This window comes from Caretta caretta, chromosome 7, assembly GCF_965140235.1.
Source record: "Caretta caretta isolate rCarCar2 chromosome 7, rCarCar1.hap1, whole genome shotgun sequence".
Lineage (NCBI taxonomy): Eukaryota > Metazoa > Chordata > Testudines > Cheloniidae > Caretta > Caretta caretta.
In genome coordinates, this window is record NC_134212.1 from 69,581,374 (window position 1) to 69,598,606 (window position 17,233).

The window sequence follows — 17,233 nt, forward strand, 5'->3', positions numbered from 1 at the left end:
ACCTCTATGCAAAGATTGTTCGTGCAATGGGGGAGAAGGGCTACACGAGGGGGACACAGCAGTGCCGTGTGAAAATAAAATCTTCACCAAACATACCAGAAGGCAACAGAGGCAAACAGTCATTCTGGTGCTGAACCCCACACATGCTGGTTCTACAAGGAGCTACATGCAATTCTCGAGGGGTGAGCCTACCAGCACCCCCACAAGCAATGTGGACATCTCACAGGGGTGTGTGTGTCTAGAGACAACAAGGAGGATTATATGGAGGAGGATAATGGGGAAACTGGCAAGCAGTGGATCCATTCTCCCCAAGAGCCAGGAAATATTTTTAACCCTGGAGCCCTGTGGGTCGCAGAACATCATGGTGGCTGCCTGTGATGCCAGGGAAGGCACCTCTGGTGAGAATACAGTTAAAATGAAAGTCCAGTTAAACTTTAGCGGGCACACACATTCAGTGGTATTGCATGTTTACTGGGAAGAAAAAAGCGAGGTGCTGTGGCTCTCTGCTTACAAGAGGCCACTCCAGCTATGCAGAGGTGGCCCCCAGAAAAGACTGTTTCGGTGGACTGGGATAGCCTGGGAATCCTCCATGGATATCACTAGGAAACTTTCATGGAGGTACTCTGCAATCCTTTGCAGAAGGTTCTGGGCAGGGCAGTCTTATTTCTTCCACCATGGTAGGACACTTTCCCATGCAACTCCTGAATTAATTCTGCTGGCATCATTGCAGTACACAGCATAGCAGCATAAGGACCAGGTCTATTCCCAGATGTTTGCAGCATCTCCTTTCTTTCCGCCTCTCTTACCCTCAGGAGACTGATATCACATAGTGCCGCCTAGGGGAAATGGGGGAATTTCTCATTTAAAAGTGTTCTTACATTGGGGGGGAGGGCATGTAGACCCTCCCAGCTCCCCACATTCCGAATTGCCAAACGACGCGGCCACTAATGTGCCTTTACTATGCTTGGCATGGGTCAGCAAGTAGTTTAAAGTGGCTGATAAGTAACTGGGGTCCCACATGAGAGATTCTGCAATTTGGGAGTAAAAACATTCCCTCCTCCGCCCCCTTCGTAAACAGCTTCCCGTGGTGCTATGGGGAAGGGCCATTCTTCAACTAGTTACCTGTGCTCCCGACATGAGCCTGCCATAAACTTCATTAAAAGTGCAGTCACCCATGACCTGGAGGGGCCTACGCACCATGGAGCAGCAAAACAGCACAGTGAACGGTGATGGATTCTGATTGTTGTTGCACCTTGCTTGCACCTAATGTAATAAGGGTATTTTATGAAAATGGCCTTGCTCTGGAAATGTTTTATTCACGTACAATGGCTCCTTTATTTTTTCCCCAACTGACAGCTGGAAATGTGTCCTTTGGTGGGTCATCAATACCTGAAAGCATCCTTTTGGTGATTAGGAGGAGAAGAGAGGACATGTTCACCGAGATAATGAACGCCTTCGGGACAACTGATGCAGAGCTGAGAGCGTGGAGGTTTTCACTGTCCGAGAAGTTTGACATGGACATGGAGAGCAGGAAAGCTTCCAATGAGCAAGAGCGTACGGTGCAGGATGAGATGCTTCAGATTATGAGGGACCAAGCAGACATGTTTGGGCAGCTGGTTGAACTGCAGGAACAGAAGCAGGAAGATAGACTCCCTCTGCAGAACCCGGTGGACAGCTAGCCGCACAGAATCCTCCTCCCACAAATGTTCTATTAGGCATGGGCGAAAAGTCCCTTATCCCTTTCACTTAACGGGGATGGGTGTGGGGAGGGTACAAGCAACAGAAGGTGCCCATTCACAGACCTTTAATGGTCTGGAATGCAGTGTTATGTTACACAGTTGAAAATGTTTCTCCCGTTCCAACTTTACAACCCCTTTTCCCTAAGGTTACCTTTTCTTTCCATTCTCCCTCCCTTAGATTTTGTTTTTTTAAAAAAAGTAAATGGATTTGAGAAATAAATCTTCTTTATTGAGTAGAAGCAGTGGTCTTCAGGGTGCAGGTTGGCTTTACAGGGATAGTGATACAAGCCAGGTGAAGGTTTGGGAAAGCACAATGCAGACAAGCAGTTCACATTACTGTGACTCATTACTGAAATGGGTTTTCAGAGCCTTGGGGATATGCAGTGCCCCTTGCTGTGCACTTCTTATTGCCCTGCTGTCTGGCTGCTCGAAAATGGCTGCCACACTATCTGTTTCAACTGCCCACCCCTGCAGAAAATATTCTCCCTTTTTTCCCCCACAGATATTATGGAACAGGCAGTTATAACCATGGGGATGTTCTCCTCACTAAGCCCCAACCTTGTTATTCAACTTCTCCAGCACTCTTTCAAATGACCAATGGCACATTCAACCACCATTCTGCTCTTGCTGAGCCTTTAGTTGAACCGTTCCTTATTGCTGTCCAGTTGGCCGGTGTATGGCTTCATGAACCATAGGAGCAAGGGGTAGGCTGGGTCCCCCAGGATAACTCTAGGCATCTCAACATTGTCAATATTAATTTTGTGGTCTTGAAAGAAAGTCCTGGATTGCACCTTTCTGAACAGACCCAAGTTCCTAAAGATGTGTGTGTCATGAACTTTTCCCAACCATCCTACATTTATGTTGGTGAATGACCCCTGTGATCCACCAGTGCTTGCAACACCATTGAAAAGTATCCCTTTTGGTTTATGTATGCTTTCGCAAGGTGGCCCGGTGCCAACATGGAGATATGCTTTCCATCTATCGCCCCACCACAATTAGGAAATCCCATCACAGCAAAACCATCCACTATGTCCTGCACATTTCTCAGACTCACTACCCTTCATAGCAGAAGTCAATTAATGGCCCTGCACACTTGGAGCACAACCACTCCCACAGTTAATTTACCTACTCAAAATTGATTCCCCACTGACCGGTAATTGTCTGGTGTTGCATGCTTCCAAATAGTGATTGCCACTCACTTCTCCATTGTCACAGCAGCTCTCCTTTTTGTGTTGCTGAAGTGCGGGGGAGGGGAAAGCTCTGCACAAAATTCCTGGAAGGTGGCCTTCCACATTCTAAAGCCACTGCTCATCATCCCATACCTGGAAAATGACATGGTCCCACCAGTCAGTGCTTATTTCACAGGACCAGAAGCAGTGCTCAACAGAATGCAGCTGCTCTGACTGCCATCAGTAACTGTGAATTGTCTTTTTTTTAATGGCTTGCAGCAGGGCTGCTTGCAGGACGTTGCTATGTTCTGTGTGGCAGACCCTACTTTGGCGCTGGAAATATTGCAGGAGAAGGCGCGAGGTGTTTGAGATGCTCACAGCAAGAGTGCACAGCTGAGCAGGCTCCAGGCTTCTGGGGTTATGGCGTATGCACAGTGGTTTTAAGGCGTGAAAACCACGGGGGTTTGCCGTTGATGGGAGGGAGCACAGGGCATCATGGGATACCAACAGAATGTTCCTATTCTCCCCTGAGACAATGTTTTGTTCCCACAAGGCACTGCACAAACTTCCCAAAATGCACTGCAGCAAGTTGCACTTTGGGATACTACCCACGATGCACTGCTTTTGCATCAATGCAGGCGCTGCTAGTAAGGATGCACTCAGACAATGAGCAGGGTGTGGCCACGCACAATTGACTTCATTAATTTGGGGGCTCGAGGTCAAATTAAAGTCAATTTAATTGTGTAGTGTACATAAATCCTCAGACTGTCTGCTGTGCCCCTTTCCTTGCAAGTACTTTCCCTAACAACAGTGTGTGTGTGTGGGGGGGGTTACTCACACTTCCCTCACCGCGGGCCCAGTCAGCTCTAGGCACAGCAATAGTCTCTGCCCTGGTTCCAGTGAATCCCCCAACAGCCTCTGAGGCTTCCTAGCAGCAGCTCCTGGTATGGGCAGAGCTCCACACCAGCCATCTCACTCCTTTTCCCAAAATGGAGCCCACTGCCTCTCTCCTGCATTGCCTGGAAGAGCAGGTCTCTCACTCTTCCCCAAGGCCTCATGGGAGTTGTAGTCTCTAAGGCTAGATTGCCACACACAGGATCTTCCCAACTGGAACACTCCCAATAAAGTTCGGAGGCCCCTTTAGTAAAGGGTGCCTACACAGGGTATGTACTCTGGTGTACATACCCACACCCTTCAGGGGTGACTTTACTCGCCTAAGCCATGGGCCACCATCTTCATTGCTATCCATACCCATGCAAAGGGGGGCTATGTATGTAACCCTTCTGCCCATCAGAGTTGGCAGCAACAAGGGCCGGGTTCAGTATCTAGGGGTTCCCTTCCAATAACACAATGCAAAACTGGCTCAAGCCCCCACCCAGTGACCTGGGACAAATATATACCACCCCCTCTGGGCGCCTCTAAGAGGCAATACTTGCCCGCTCACAAGCACAGAGTCTGAGTGTAGCAAAAGCCTTTTAATAACAGAGAGAAACAATGTGGCATTATGTTGGGGAACCACCACCAACAGGATTCATAACACAACCCATGAGCAAAAACCCACCCCAAGCAAATTGGAGCATGTCCTTTCCCTTTGGTTCTTGATTCCAGCAACACAAAAGTCACCCAAAGTCCCACAACCCAAAAGTCTCTGTCCCTGGTCAGTGCAGCGTCAGAGTTCGAAAGTTTATCTGCAGAGTTTTACCTCCTAACCTGGGTGGAGATGAGGGGTTAAGGGGCACCTTACATGGTCCGAAGCCAATTGCCCCACCTCCCCACGGGTCTCTGCTCTGCTCCACTCCACCAGCTGCTCTGCCCTGCCAGCCATCCCATGAGCCACTCCAGCCGGCCCACAAACTACTCTACAATGTATCTTCAGGGCCCCCCCTACTTAACACAACACTCAGTGATTTCAGCTTGTAGTAGAGGAGCCTCAGTGCTAGTAGACCATAGACCCAAAGTGAATTCAGCTTAGCAGCCCCTAACTAGACTTCTAAAAGAATCAAAATTACCTCCGATATTTCACAGCGGAGAGAGAAGGAAGTGCAATCACTATGTAAAGCCCTCCCCAGGGGGCCCATACCACCAGGTATTAATACCTGTCCCCAGCCTCTCTTAATTCACTGAGTTTTGGAACCCCTGTCCCTTGTCTAGCGAGTGCTACTTTGTTGATGGTGAGTCCCTCCATCATAACAAAAGGCCAAATACAGTTCCACTGTCCTTGAGTCACATAATCAGGATAATAACAGTTTCTTCTTCTTGCCCCAATAACAGAGAAACTGGGGATCCCACAGCAGCCAAAGTGACCATTTGGGCAGCTATGGGCTCATGCTAGGTGGGGAGGGTGTGCCTATGCAAATGAGATCGGCCCCTGAAGTTCTTTTCCACAACTTGCTACAACTCACCCCCAGATGTCAGGGTGGAGCTCATCCTAACTCTGCTTACATCTACATACTGCCAAAAGAAGCATGTAGCCTGGGGTGTGAGTGGCAGCTCATGTAAATGTAACAGTGTTAGCTGTACTCCAGCTAGCTTGCTAAAAATAGAAGTAAGAATGGGTGTGACAGGGTGCTCAGCAGGAATGGCTGAGCCAGCCCTCTGTCACTCCAGCTTCAATTAAAGGAGGTAAATTGGGGCTGGTTGGGGGAACCTGTGCCTGATTGGCAAAGGAGAAACAGCTGCCAGCCTGATTAGCCTGGAGCTATATACAGGCCCAGAGGGACAACAGAAGGGAAGGGAGTGTGGCCCTCCTGGGTCCTGAGGCTAAGGAGTTCTTAAGGCTAGAATCCCCTAAGCTGTATGTGGTGAGAAGGGCACGGCACGGCACGGCACGGCACGATACGATGCAAATAAACTGCACTGGTGACTGCTGAGCCAGAAGGTCTTGGAGTGGTTTTTGGAGCAGAGGCAGGACTAAAGAGGGGCTGCTATGCCCTATTACAATGGGCTTCAGTGCTGGCTGTTTAAGCCCACCTGACCTTCCTGGGTACATACATACTCATGCAGCCTATGCCACAGTGTACCTGTCATGGTTCTCAGGGCAACCTGGATTGCGAGTCAACTTGGTTTTCTCCTTCCCCCTACCTCCTTGCTTGCAGCAAGAGGGATTCTTTCTTGTGGTAGCTGGGTATCAGCTCCTTGATACCACCAACCCTTCAGCTACTCAAGCACTCTTCTCCTCACTTTACCTTGCTATTTAACTATAGGCACACCCCAGTCTCCAAGTCCCTGACACTGGTGCAGTGTACTCCAATTTACCAGTTTTACCTTAAACCATTGGGCCTGTAAACTACACAGCCCTTGTGAGCACTCAGTGTAACATAAGTAGGCTTATCTAAGGAAGAATAAAAATTTTACTAGAAATGAAAGTGGAAGAAATAAATGGCTATAATACTAAAATAAATGTGAACTTGGGACTACGCTTACCAATAGTTCTCTTCCCTAGCTAATAAAGTGGGTTTCCCTCCCCAAAGTTCAGTCTCTTGCAGAGCTGGTTGGTTTCACAAGAACCATTGGGGGCAGAGGGGCTTTCATGAACATTTGTGTCCTGGGTTTCCACTAGTGAATGGATCCAGACTGCTTCTCCCTTCTCTGTGTTATGCTGAAAACAGCCTTTTGTTTCTATCTGTGGCCGGAGTGAAGCTCTGTCTGTTGTAATGTTCTTCTTTCAAATCCAAGAAGTATTGATTGTTTCATGGAGCATCTGATGGTTTTCCATGGATAGTTTTGGGAGGGAGCAAGGACTAGTCAACTGATCCTTGCATTACCTCACTGTCTGATTAGGAAGAGTGATCATGCTCTCTTTCTTGAATGGGTCATCAACAAGGGCAGACCCCTTCCTGGTGATTAAATTCTACTCCAAGTCCATAAGGCTTCCTTTCAATATATTTGATATTATTTCTTAAATAATACATGTACATACATCTAGCAATGATTGAGTCTTGACAGGTTATGAGCTTTCTGGAGATCCCTCATGTGATATCCATTATGGATAAATACCCTGCAAGATATGGGTTTGGTGTAGTGAGTTTATCAGATCTGAGGTGAGAGCTGTTTACAAAGAACAGGGAACCTTTTGCCAATGGGTCTCTGTGCCACATCCTCACTTTCATTTTTAGCAAGCTACAGTGCAGCTAGAGTGCGTACATCTACAGGAACTGTCTTTCACACCCCAGGCTTTGTTGCAGAGGTATCCTTGGAGAATCTTTATTGTCCTACCCAAGTACACTTCAGTTCATAGCTTGTGTAATGAATTTGGAGGGGTGGGTATATAAGGGATTGAGTCCAACCCACCACTCCCTGCATCTTTATTTCTATCCTAACACCCTATTCCATGCGTGTGCTGGGCAGGACTGCAACCAGTGAAACTCAGAATGGAATAGCATTTACCCTGCAGATTTTTGAAATCCAAGCAGAAACCTTTGAAGAAGATGTAAAAGTCATTAGTTCTGAACAGAGTGTGAAAGCTGGTGATTAAATCGTATGCAAAACGCAGATTGTGCTTCAAAGTATATCAGGTATCTAAATTCAGAAGGAACAAAAACCATCCCCCAGAAGCTACAGTATGTCTTGAAACTACAAAGGGAAATCAGGCTGATCAGCCCTATGCCAGAGAGCTGAATGCTGATACATTTCAAATGCCGAATAGGTTTCAGAAGAATTTAGCTTCCTCACAGTAACTGTAGCCGAGAGAGGGGGAAAAAGAAAACAAATACTTTATGCAGAGATGAGGGCCAAAGAGTGGTTTTATGAACACAAGGCTTCCCAATGGCAAAAGAGGGCGAGTTATTTTGCTGTTGTGGGACATCTGCAGCCATCCAGGGTAGGACTGGTGGGTGGAAGCCAAACCACAAAGAAATTAGACTTTATCAATGGAAACAGAGGGCTTTGTTTTAAAAGGTTATTAGGCAGAGTTTAAATATCATTTCATGTGTCTGGGATTCTAAATCAGTGGTGCGCTAAGAGTTTAAAACTATAATTTGAATTAGTCTGTTGTACTCCATGTAATATAATGGCAGCAGGATTACCCGCACACTCCTGCTTTCTTTGCTAGGCACAGCATGTGGCCTGTGGCTCCTGAGTAACAGCATAGCTGGGAGACTTGACACCAAAGCGGGCTCTAAATGGACTTTGGCTTAGGTCCCTCGCAAAAACTGGAGATAGATAACAAATGGGAATTGTCAGGGATGCCATAATTGTTAAAACAATGATAAATGAGCCTGTATAAAGGAAGCTGATTCCAGCAATATTTCATCAACTCTGTTTTAAACTGCTTTTAATTAGCAGCACATATGCAAATGAATCCAGATTATAAACCAGAACTCCTATAAAAAGAAAACTATGCTTCTGCCCACCTGCCCTACTTACTAGAGACAGTGTAAGACTATTATTTTTCATGTATTTCAGTGCATGCTAAATCTTATTTGCTGTGTGAATATTATAGCTGGCTTAAAATTTAAACCAGATATCTCTTTCATTGCAAATCAAGTTGCCCCCTCCCCAACCCTTTTCAAATGGTGCTTATGATTTTCTTTTAAGGAGGCTGATAGGAAATATGGAAACTTCTATTACTACTCAGCCATAATATTATCCCTCATCTACCATAGGGATACCCAAAGAACAGTTTGAAGGCCAAGTGCAGCCTACAGTAATCTAAAAAGCACACAATGGCTGTCTGCTAGCTCTCACTGTGTGTGTGTGTGAAAAATAATTTTATTAGATTGGCAGCATTGTCATTAGAGATTGTTTTATGTTTTCCTTGCTGTGAACTCAAGCCAGAAACAAGTTCTGTTAATCTATCACACAAGCTACTGTATAAGCACAAGCAAATACTATCATCCAAAATGACATGATTCTGTATGTCTGTGATGATCAGCGTGTGTGTGGGTGTGTATATTTTCATGCATATTATGTGTAGCCTTGTATCTCCTGGAAAGTTACCCTTTGGGGTTGTAAATTTTGGATGATTCTATGATTCTATGATGCTGGTGTGCTATGCCAAGAGCTGCTAAGAAAAAAATTCACCACCCTCTAAGCAGTTTAGATCTTGCAGTAGAGGGAGGGCTAAACTCCATGAATGATACTCCTTCACAGATCTGCTGCAAGTAGAGAACTGTATATCAGTAGACATAATTTTGCTTTACAGCTTTTTTTTGGGGTGCTATGATAAGCACGGTTGCCTGATAGAGGACTAACTTTGTTTAAATCATAGAGTTTAAATACCAGAGATGGAATATAGACCAATAAGTTATCCAGTCCTCTTCCCTTCTCATGTAGGTTTGTTTCTAATAGTACATTTGTTTCAAGTGTGCTGTCAAGTCTAATTTATATGCATTAAGCGATAGAGTTCCCTCACCTCCTCTTGTGGCAGATGAAGGGTGGGTTTACTTTGTGGTTAAGGTACTAGACTGGGACTCAGACTTTGAGTTGAATTCCTGATTCTGCCCCAGAATTCCTATATGAACAGTCATTCAATCTCTCTGTGCCTTAGATCCACAACTGTACTCCCCATTTCAATAATTCTCTATTGTGTCAATTTAGATTTTAAGCTCTTTTAGTTAGGGACTCCCTTTTTCTGGTTGAAAAATTTCAACTGAAAAATTCGCATTTGACAAAACGGGGTTTTGTTGAAAACAGTCCCCCCCCCAGGAAAAGTGTCCTAATTGATGGGAAATCTCAAAACAAAATTAAAAAAATATAATTTAATTTTTTGAACTATAACCATACCTTACAGGCAACTGTTTCTTGATTGCCAAAGCAGGCAAACTCAGCCTGTGCAGGTAAAATAGTGAAGGAAATTTCACTTCTAGAATCCCTGTTCAGCTCTTAAGTAGTTACATGGCTCCTCTGTAGTATCTGAGCACCTCCTCACTGTCTCTAATGTAGTTTACCTCACAAGAGTGTTGTGAAGTTAGAAAGAACTTAATCTCTGACTCTGTTCCCCATCTGTTAAATAGGGGTTAAAGTGACTTGGCCAGGGTCACACAGGAGAGGCTGTCGTAGAACAAAAAATTGAACCCAGTCCTAAGTCAGTGCCTCACCATTGGCTGAGCTTTCCTCTATTGGTCTTAGAATTGATCTTATTTTGGGGTCTAAACGACTAGAGCCTTCTCTTAACTTGACTTACAGGCTGCAAATACTTTGAGGCAAGAATTCCATCTTCACAGTGTCAGACTTTCTGAGTTACTTATTTCTTTTGCTGCCCACTCATCACATTGTCTTTTTGGATGCTGCTCTGTGAGAAACTACAAAGCTTTCTGATCAGATTGCACATCGAAACCCATCTCCAGCTTTATGAGGAGTATTACTGATGTTGGTTTGGGGGCAGATTTGCAGGGGAGGCATTTCTGCCTACAGTCTAAATTTTACCTCTAGAAGTGAAAAAGCTGTTTTGCTTGTTCTAAAGAAAAAAATAAACTAAAGGCATATGGTGTTCAAGCTGAATTGGCTTAAAATGGGACATGCTGTGAAGGGGCTGTCCAACTATTGCTGATGTATAAAATTGTCAAATTGGTAGATTATGCTATAGTCTTTCAGCCTGATAGATGGATGTGTGTATCATTATTAGTGCTGCACCAACTGATAAATTATACTGATCTGTTTGAGTGAGTTTAATATGTGGTGCCTGTGGGGCTCGAAGAGACCTACAGCTTTGAAAAAAGAGAGCAATTTCTGAAGACATCCTCTAGAGATGAAGATTTTGATTATATGGCTGTGTATTAATGGGGAAAAGTTGTGCCTATGAGAAATATATCAATAGGCCAGAGACGAAGGAAACCTAAAGTAACACAAAAAGAGTATGCACACTCCAAAGGGGTCTATTTTGTGCTCTGAACCTGCTAAATTCACAAACAAGCAGCAGGAGTCTCAGAACAGCAGTGAGATTTGACTTCTCCCAGCTACCATGCTAATTAGGTGCTAGGATACTAATCAGGATGATGCCTGTTTAACCCCATTAAAAATATTGTTGTACCTTTTATTTGCTCTCACAGATGTATGAGATTGATAGCACTGTTGAAAGCCAGGTATAATGCGCGCAGCCCACTGCTATTTATCATCGCAGTTCTGTCAGGAAAGCCGCCATCATGCTCTGCAACATGCTACAACAAATCTCACAGTGATTTTTGTGATTATTTCTATTACATTAGCATCTAGAGGCACAAACTGAGCATTGTACAAAATGCTATCCCTGCCGCATAATACTTAGTCTAAGTAGAGCATGCAAAGTATGAGGGCTCAGTCCTACCTTTTAGCTCTCCTTTACTTTTTGGATTTAACTTTCTAGCACAGTTTCACCTATATTTGTTTCTGAACCTGAGCAAGTTGCTTAATAAGTGCTTTCCATGTTTGTTTTGGTGGCTGTTACAGGTAATGACAAACATGTGCAGTGGCTTCATGGGAGTGATGGTGAGATCTGGGTCTGGATTATGGGAGACTCCCCAGGTGACAAGCCATATGAACAGATTTCTGAGGAACTAATAGCAGAACGAGCCAGGCAGCAAGCACAGAAGGAAGCAGAAGAACTATGGTGAGGTTTTATGACTCTGAATTGATGGCCCATTTCACACACTGACACAACTATTGGAAAAACTGGAATAAAAAAATCCATATTTTAAAATTTATTTAGAATTCTTTAGTGAAAAATGCCCCTTTCAAACCAGTAGGAGTGATATTGAGATTAGGCTGGGTCTGATCGTGATCTAAACTATTTACCTGCTCAGTTAGGTTGTTTTTTAGTTTGCAATCTGCTTTTGGATGATAAATCAGAAATAGCTGCTGTAGTCAGGGATAAAAATTTCTGACTGAAGTTTGGCACATAAAGCCTATTGCTGAGTGGCTTATTTGCATGTTAGTATAATTGACTCAGGAAAGTGTCATTAACTGTATTTCTAATGGAGCCTATGACAGCTTTGGAATTGGTCAGAGGGTGTGTTGATGCCCAATGGCATTGAGAGATGAGGCCCCAGGTAGATCGCGCTCTGTGGTAATGCTCTGAACAGGGATTGGACAATGTGGTGTCATTTCATATTTATTCTTTTTATTAGATATTCTTAGTTAAAGTCAAAATATGCTGCTTCTGAATGTGGATGCTGTATATTTCACTTGGGATTCAGACATCAATCTGTGCTTGGCCTTTTACATTGTCACCAGTAATAAAGATTTTGCCCCTGGAATTTAGCAGATAGCTTTGTTGATGTGTGAGGCAGAATGGATTTCAGATCACTGTCCCATTGCTGCTTTGGCTTTGCATTGCTGTCAAGAAATATCTGGTTTTCATTAGAAAAGGAAATAGCTATGGTCTGAACCAAAGATATCCAATGAACAAATTTTTGATTTTTAGAAGGTGCTATTTTTAGTCACTTTCCAAGACTGAAAATGTCTGTCCCCTGGGTGTGTGCTTGGAATTAGGCTTATTGTACTTCACTTGTTAAATACATTTTAAATTCTTTTTTCCATGTATATTTTCCTAGACTCTTACATGAACCAGTTAGTATCACTGATAGTAATAAGAATCTAGGCTTGTTTACTCAATAATCGTTTCTTCTCGCTTCCTAAAGAGCAGTCTCTAACTTTGTTTTGTTTTTTTTCAAATTCTTTTCTGAAGGAAGCAAAAAGAGGCTGAAATTACAAAGAAATTCCGGGATGCTATGGCTAAGGAGAAAGCCAAAACAGTGGCAGAAAAATGGAAAATAGAAACAGAAGATCGAAAAGCCAAACTGATGGAGGAAAAAATTCAGGAGGAATTAAAGGTTTGCATGCAATCATCTTTCGCCTTTATATTCATTTTTCCCCATGTAAATTCACAACTCCTATCATCTGTAAGCATTACAATCTTTTTCTACTGGAATGTATAAATAGCACCATTGTATTCATTAGAACAGCTGGGTGAATAACTTTAAACATGTTCCATTATCACATTCACAAATGTCACAACAGTGATTGCATAGGTTATTCAGCTAACAAATTTACAGAATTGGTTATAGATGCTGGATGAATTATAATAATAAATAATAATAGGAGGGGGAAAACATACTTGCATAACTTTTTTTGAAGATGTTAAAATTTGTTAAACATTCTGTTAATATTTGATAAGTAGTTGATGTATGTATGTAATCTCAAAATGCTTTCACTATTTTTTTCTTTAATATAATGAGGAGCTGATCCTGCTCCAATTAAATTAATGGGAAAATTGCAATTGATTCTCATGGGTGAAGGCCATTTGACTAATTTTAGTTGTAATTTTCTATAACATCTTCCATGTGGTCAGTTCTTAATGGTTGTTTAATTCTTAGGGCACATCTGCATTGCACCTATGCTACTACAATGCGATAGTGTAGACTCAGCAATGCAAGGGGGTTTTCTGTTCAAGTTAATACATCTCTCTGAGAGACTGTAGTTAGGTCAAGAGAAGAATTCTTCCATTGATGCAGCTGTGACTACACTGAGAATTAGCTTATCCTAACTACAGTGCTTTGGGCATGAAATTTTTCACAGCCCTGAGCAACAAAGCTAGGTTGATCTAATTTTTAAGCATACATGAGGTTTTAGTCTTTATCTCCTATTTTGTATTTATTTAATGTAGTTTTTTTTCTTTGATCCCATTTTTCATGAAAAAGAGTTACATCCTCACTTATTCATAAGTAAACATGGTAGAGAAGGACTTGGTTGAAAATATACCTGGCTTTTGCCTGCAGATAAATTCACCCCATTCATTCATTTTGGAGATAGGCAAAAGTGTGTAAAGTGGTGGTACAGGACTGGCAGGTAATATGGTCTGCTTGAGGATCCACAAGGTAACCCTTTGGATTTCAGGAGATCTGCATACAGCAGCTGCCTGACACATGGCTCTCATCTCCCCTTAGCATTGACACCTTACTTATGCTATTCCCCCTCCCTGGGACTGTCCACAAGTTCCATCTCCATTAGTGTGTAGAAACTATTGAGAGAGTTAATGCTCCTCACCATGCTACTCAATGCGGGTCCTAGGGCTGAAACATTCAGCTTTAACTCATGCAGTGATTTTTCTTATCAGTTATGGTCCTTTACATCACATGTTCCACCAAGACTCCTCTATGAGATCACTAATTTTAGCTGGTTTCAGAGTAACAGCCGTGTTAGTCTGTATTCGCAAAAAGAAAAGGAGGACTTGTGGCACCTTAGAGACTAACCAATTTATTTGAGCATGAGCTTTCGTGAGCTACAGCTCACTTCATCGGATGCATACCGTGGAAACTGCAGAAGACATTATATACACACAGAGACCATGAAACAATACCTCATCCCACCCCACTGTCCTGCTGGTAGGTTTTCTCACCCTCCGCGCCCCGCCCCCCCACAAACTCACTCTCCTGCTGGTAATAGCCCATCCAAAGTGACCACTCTCTTCACAATGTGTTTGATAATCAAGGTGGGCCATTTCCTGCATAAATCCAGGTTCTCTCACTCCCTCACCCCCCTCCAAAAAACACACACACAAACTCACTCTCCTGCTGGTAATAGCTTATCCAAAGTGACCACTCTCCCTACAATGTGCATGATAATCAAGGTGGGCCATTTCCGGCACAAATCCAGGTTTTCTCACCCCCCCCCCCCCATACACACACAAACTCACTCTCCTGCTGGTAATAGCTTATCTAAAGTGATCAAGTTGGGCCATTTCCAGCACAAATCCATATTGTGGAATTTGGGGAAATTTGTGCTGGAAATGGCCCACCTTGATTATCAAGTCTTGGGAGACAGGCCAGTCCTTGCCTACAGACAGCCCCGCAACCTGAAGCAAATATTCACCAACAACCACATACCACACAACAGAACCACTAACCCAGGAACTTATCCTTGCAACAAAGCCCGTTGCCAATTGTGCCCACATATCTATTCAGGGGACACCATCACAGGGCCTAATAACATCAGCCACACTATCAGAGGCTCGTTCACCTGCACATCCACCAATATGATATATGCCATCATGTGCCAGCAATGCCCCTCTGCCATGTACATTGGTCAAACTGGACAGTCTCTACGTAAAAGAATAAATGGACACAAATCAGATGTCAAGAATTATAACATTCATAAACCAGTCGGAGAACACTTCAATCTCTCTGGTCACGCAATCACAGACATGAAGGTCGCTATCTTAAAACAAAAAAACTTCAAATCCAGACTCCAGCGAGAAACTGCTGAATTGGAATTCATTTGCAAATTGGATACTATTAATTTAGGCTTAAATAGAGACTGGGAGTGGCTAAGTCATTATGCAAGGTAGCCTGTTTCCTCTTGTTTTTTCCTACCCCCCCCCCCCAGATGTTCTGGTTTAACTTGGATTTAAACTTGGAGAGTGGTCAGTTTAGATGAGCTATTACCAGCAGGAGAGTGAGTTTGTGTGTGTATGGGGGTGGGGGGGATGTGAGAAAACTTGGATTTATGCAGGAAATAGCCCGACTTGATTATGTAAAGAGTTGTCACTTTGGATGGGCTAGCACTAGCAGGAGAGTGAATTTGTGTGGGGGGGTGGAGGGTGAGAAAACCTGGATTTGTGCTGGAAATGGCCCACCTGATGATCACTTTAGATAAGCTATTACCAGCAGGACAGTGGGGTGGGAGGAGGTATTGTTTCATATTCTCTGTGTATATATAAAGTCTGCTGCAGTTTCCACGGTATGCATCTGATGAAGTGAGCTGTAGCTCACGAAAGCTCATGCTCAAATAAATTGGTTAGTCTCTAAGGTGCCACAAGTACTCCTTTTCTTTTTGCGAATACAGACTAACACGTCTGTTACTCTGAAACCTGTCATTGTGAAGAGAGTGGTCACTTTGGATGGGCTATTACCAGCAGGAGAGTGAGTTTGTGTGTGGGGGGGCAGAGGGTGAGAAAACCTGGATTAGTGCTGGAAATGGCCCAACTTGATGATCACTTTAGATAAGCTATTACCAGCAGGACAGTGGGGTGGGAGGAGGTATTGTTTCATGGTCTCTGTGTGTATATAATGTCTTCTGCAGTTTCCACGGTATGCATCTGATGAAGTGAGCTGTAGCTCACGAAAGCTCATGCTCAAATAAATTGGTTAGTCTCTAAGGTGCCACAAGTACTCCTTTTAATTTTAGCTGGTCAGCTTGTGTAGTGTTGGGTGAGGGAGCTGCTAGTGGGTATGTGGAGCATGGCAGGAACATATCCTGTAGCCTGTCTTTTGCACAGGTCACTGATAATTTTGGTGTAATTAACTTGAATTTACACCTGCACTTACCTTGAAAAAGGAGAGAATCGGGCCCTTGGATCTTATGCCAATGTTTGATAATGAAACTAACTTTCAGGTGGCTTTATTAAAGCATGTACTGTAAGCGGAATAACTCTTTGCAGCTCCACCTCTGCATCTCAGAAAGCAAAGCCCTATTGAACTAAGACCCATACGGCCTTGCCCACATCACAAGTTGCCACTCAAACTACACTGGCAGCTTCTAGAATAGCATTGCACTTTGTTCAGATATAATGGAATGAAGCTCTTCAAACTTAGTGCTGCTCTTATATATCAGAGGGCCATTGCAAAGCAGGGTAACAAGTAGCCTCTTGACAGCTTCACTAGTCAGTCAACATAACTACAAGTGTTTAGGGAAAATTAATTATTCTATTAGAAGCTTTTGGTACAAATTTAAAGTAATAGTGCCAGATTCTGCCCTCACTTAAATTGATGTAAATCTGAAGTCAGTGAAGCAATTGGCTCTTGCTCCCACAATTCTTCTGGGAGCTGGAGGGTATCCCACGGTCCGTAACACAAATTGTGCAGCATGCTGTGAGGCTGGAAGCACTGCAGGACTTACACTGGAGTAACTAGGGCCAGAACTTGCCCCTGTTGCCTTTGACATACAGTGGAAAAAGTGTTCTTGGTTTTTTTTTTTAACTGTCCCATAACTCAAAAACATCTGAAGGGATTTTGTTGAAAATTAAACAAAGCAAAATTACTTGAAACCAGAAGCCTACTTCAAAAGAAAATGTTCAGCCCCAAAGGTGAATACTTCAGTTTGTGAAGACATGAGGTTATGGATGAAAATGCTTTTGTAATAGTTGCTTATTGTAGGTGCTACTAGCACCAACAATAAATTACAGCATGTTGCTCTATTAACTTGAGGCCCCAATCTTGCAGTCAGGTGTGCACCTTGCTAACAGTGGCAGCTGAATTAACTTCAGTGGGCTCTGCATTGGCACAGTGTACGGTCTGCATGGATCTGATTGCAGGATCGGCACCTTGTAATATAAAAAATCTTTGCTCCCTAGACGTTTATAAAGCATCTCATCAATCCCTAATCTGATTTTCTTTTAAGAGTAACATTTATGTC

At 43.4% G+C, this 17,233-nt stretch overlaps 1 protein-coding gene across 2 annotated transcripts in view; it reads left to right on the forward strand.

Annotated features, from left to right (window-relative positions):
* SH2D4B (SH2 domain containing 4B) overlaps positions 1-17,233 on the forward strand; it is a 172,798-nt gene that overhangs the window by 77,219 nt on the left and 78,346 nt on the right. For both annotated transcript variants that reach the window (XM_048857591.2, XM_048857590.2), the window contains exons 2-3: positions 11,273-11,432; positions 12,510-12,654. In XM_048857591.2, the coding sequence (XP_048713548.2) occupies positions 11,332-11,432; positions 12,510-12,654 (246 nt within the window). In that variant the 5' untranslated portion in view covers positions 11,273-11,331. The remainder of the gene's footprint in view (positions 1-11,272; positions 11,433-12,509; positions 12,655-17,233) is intronic.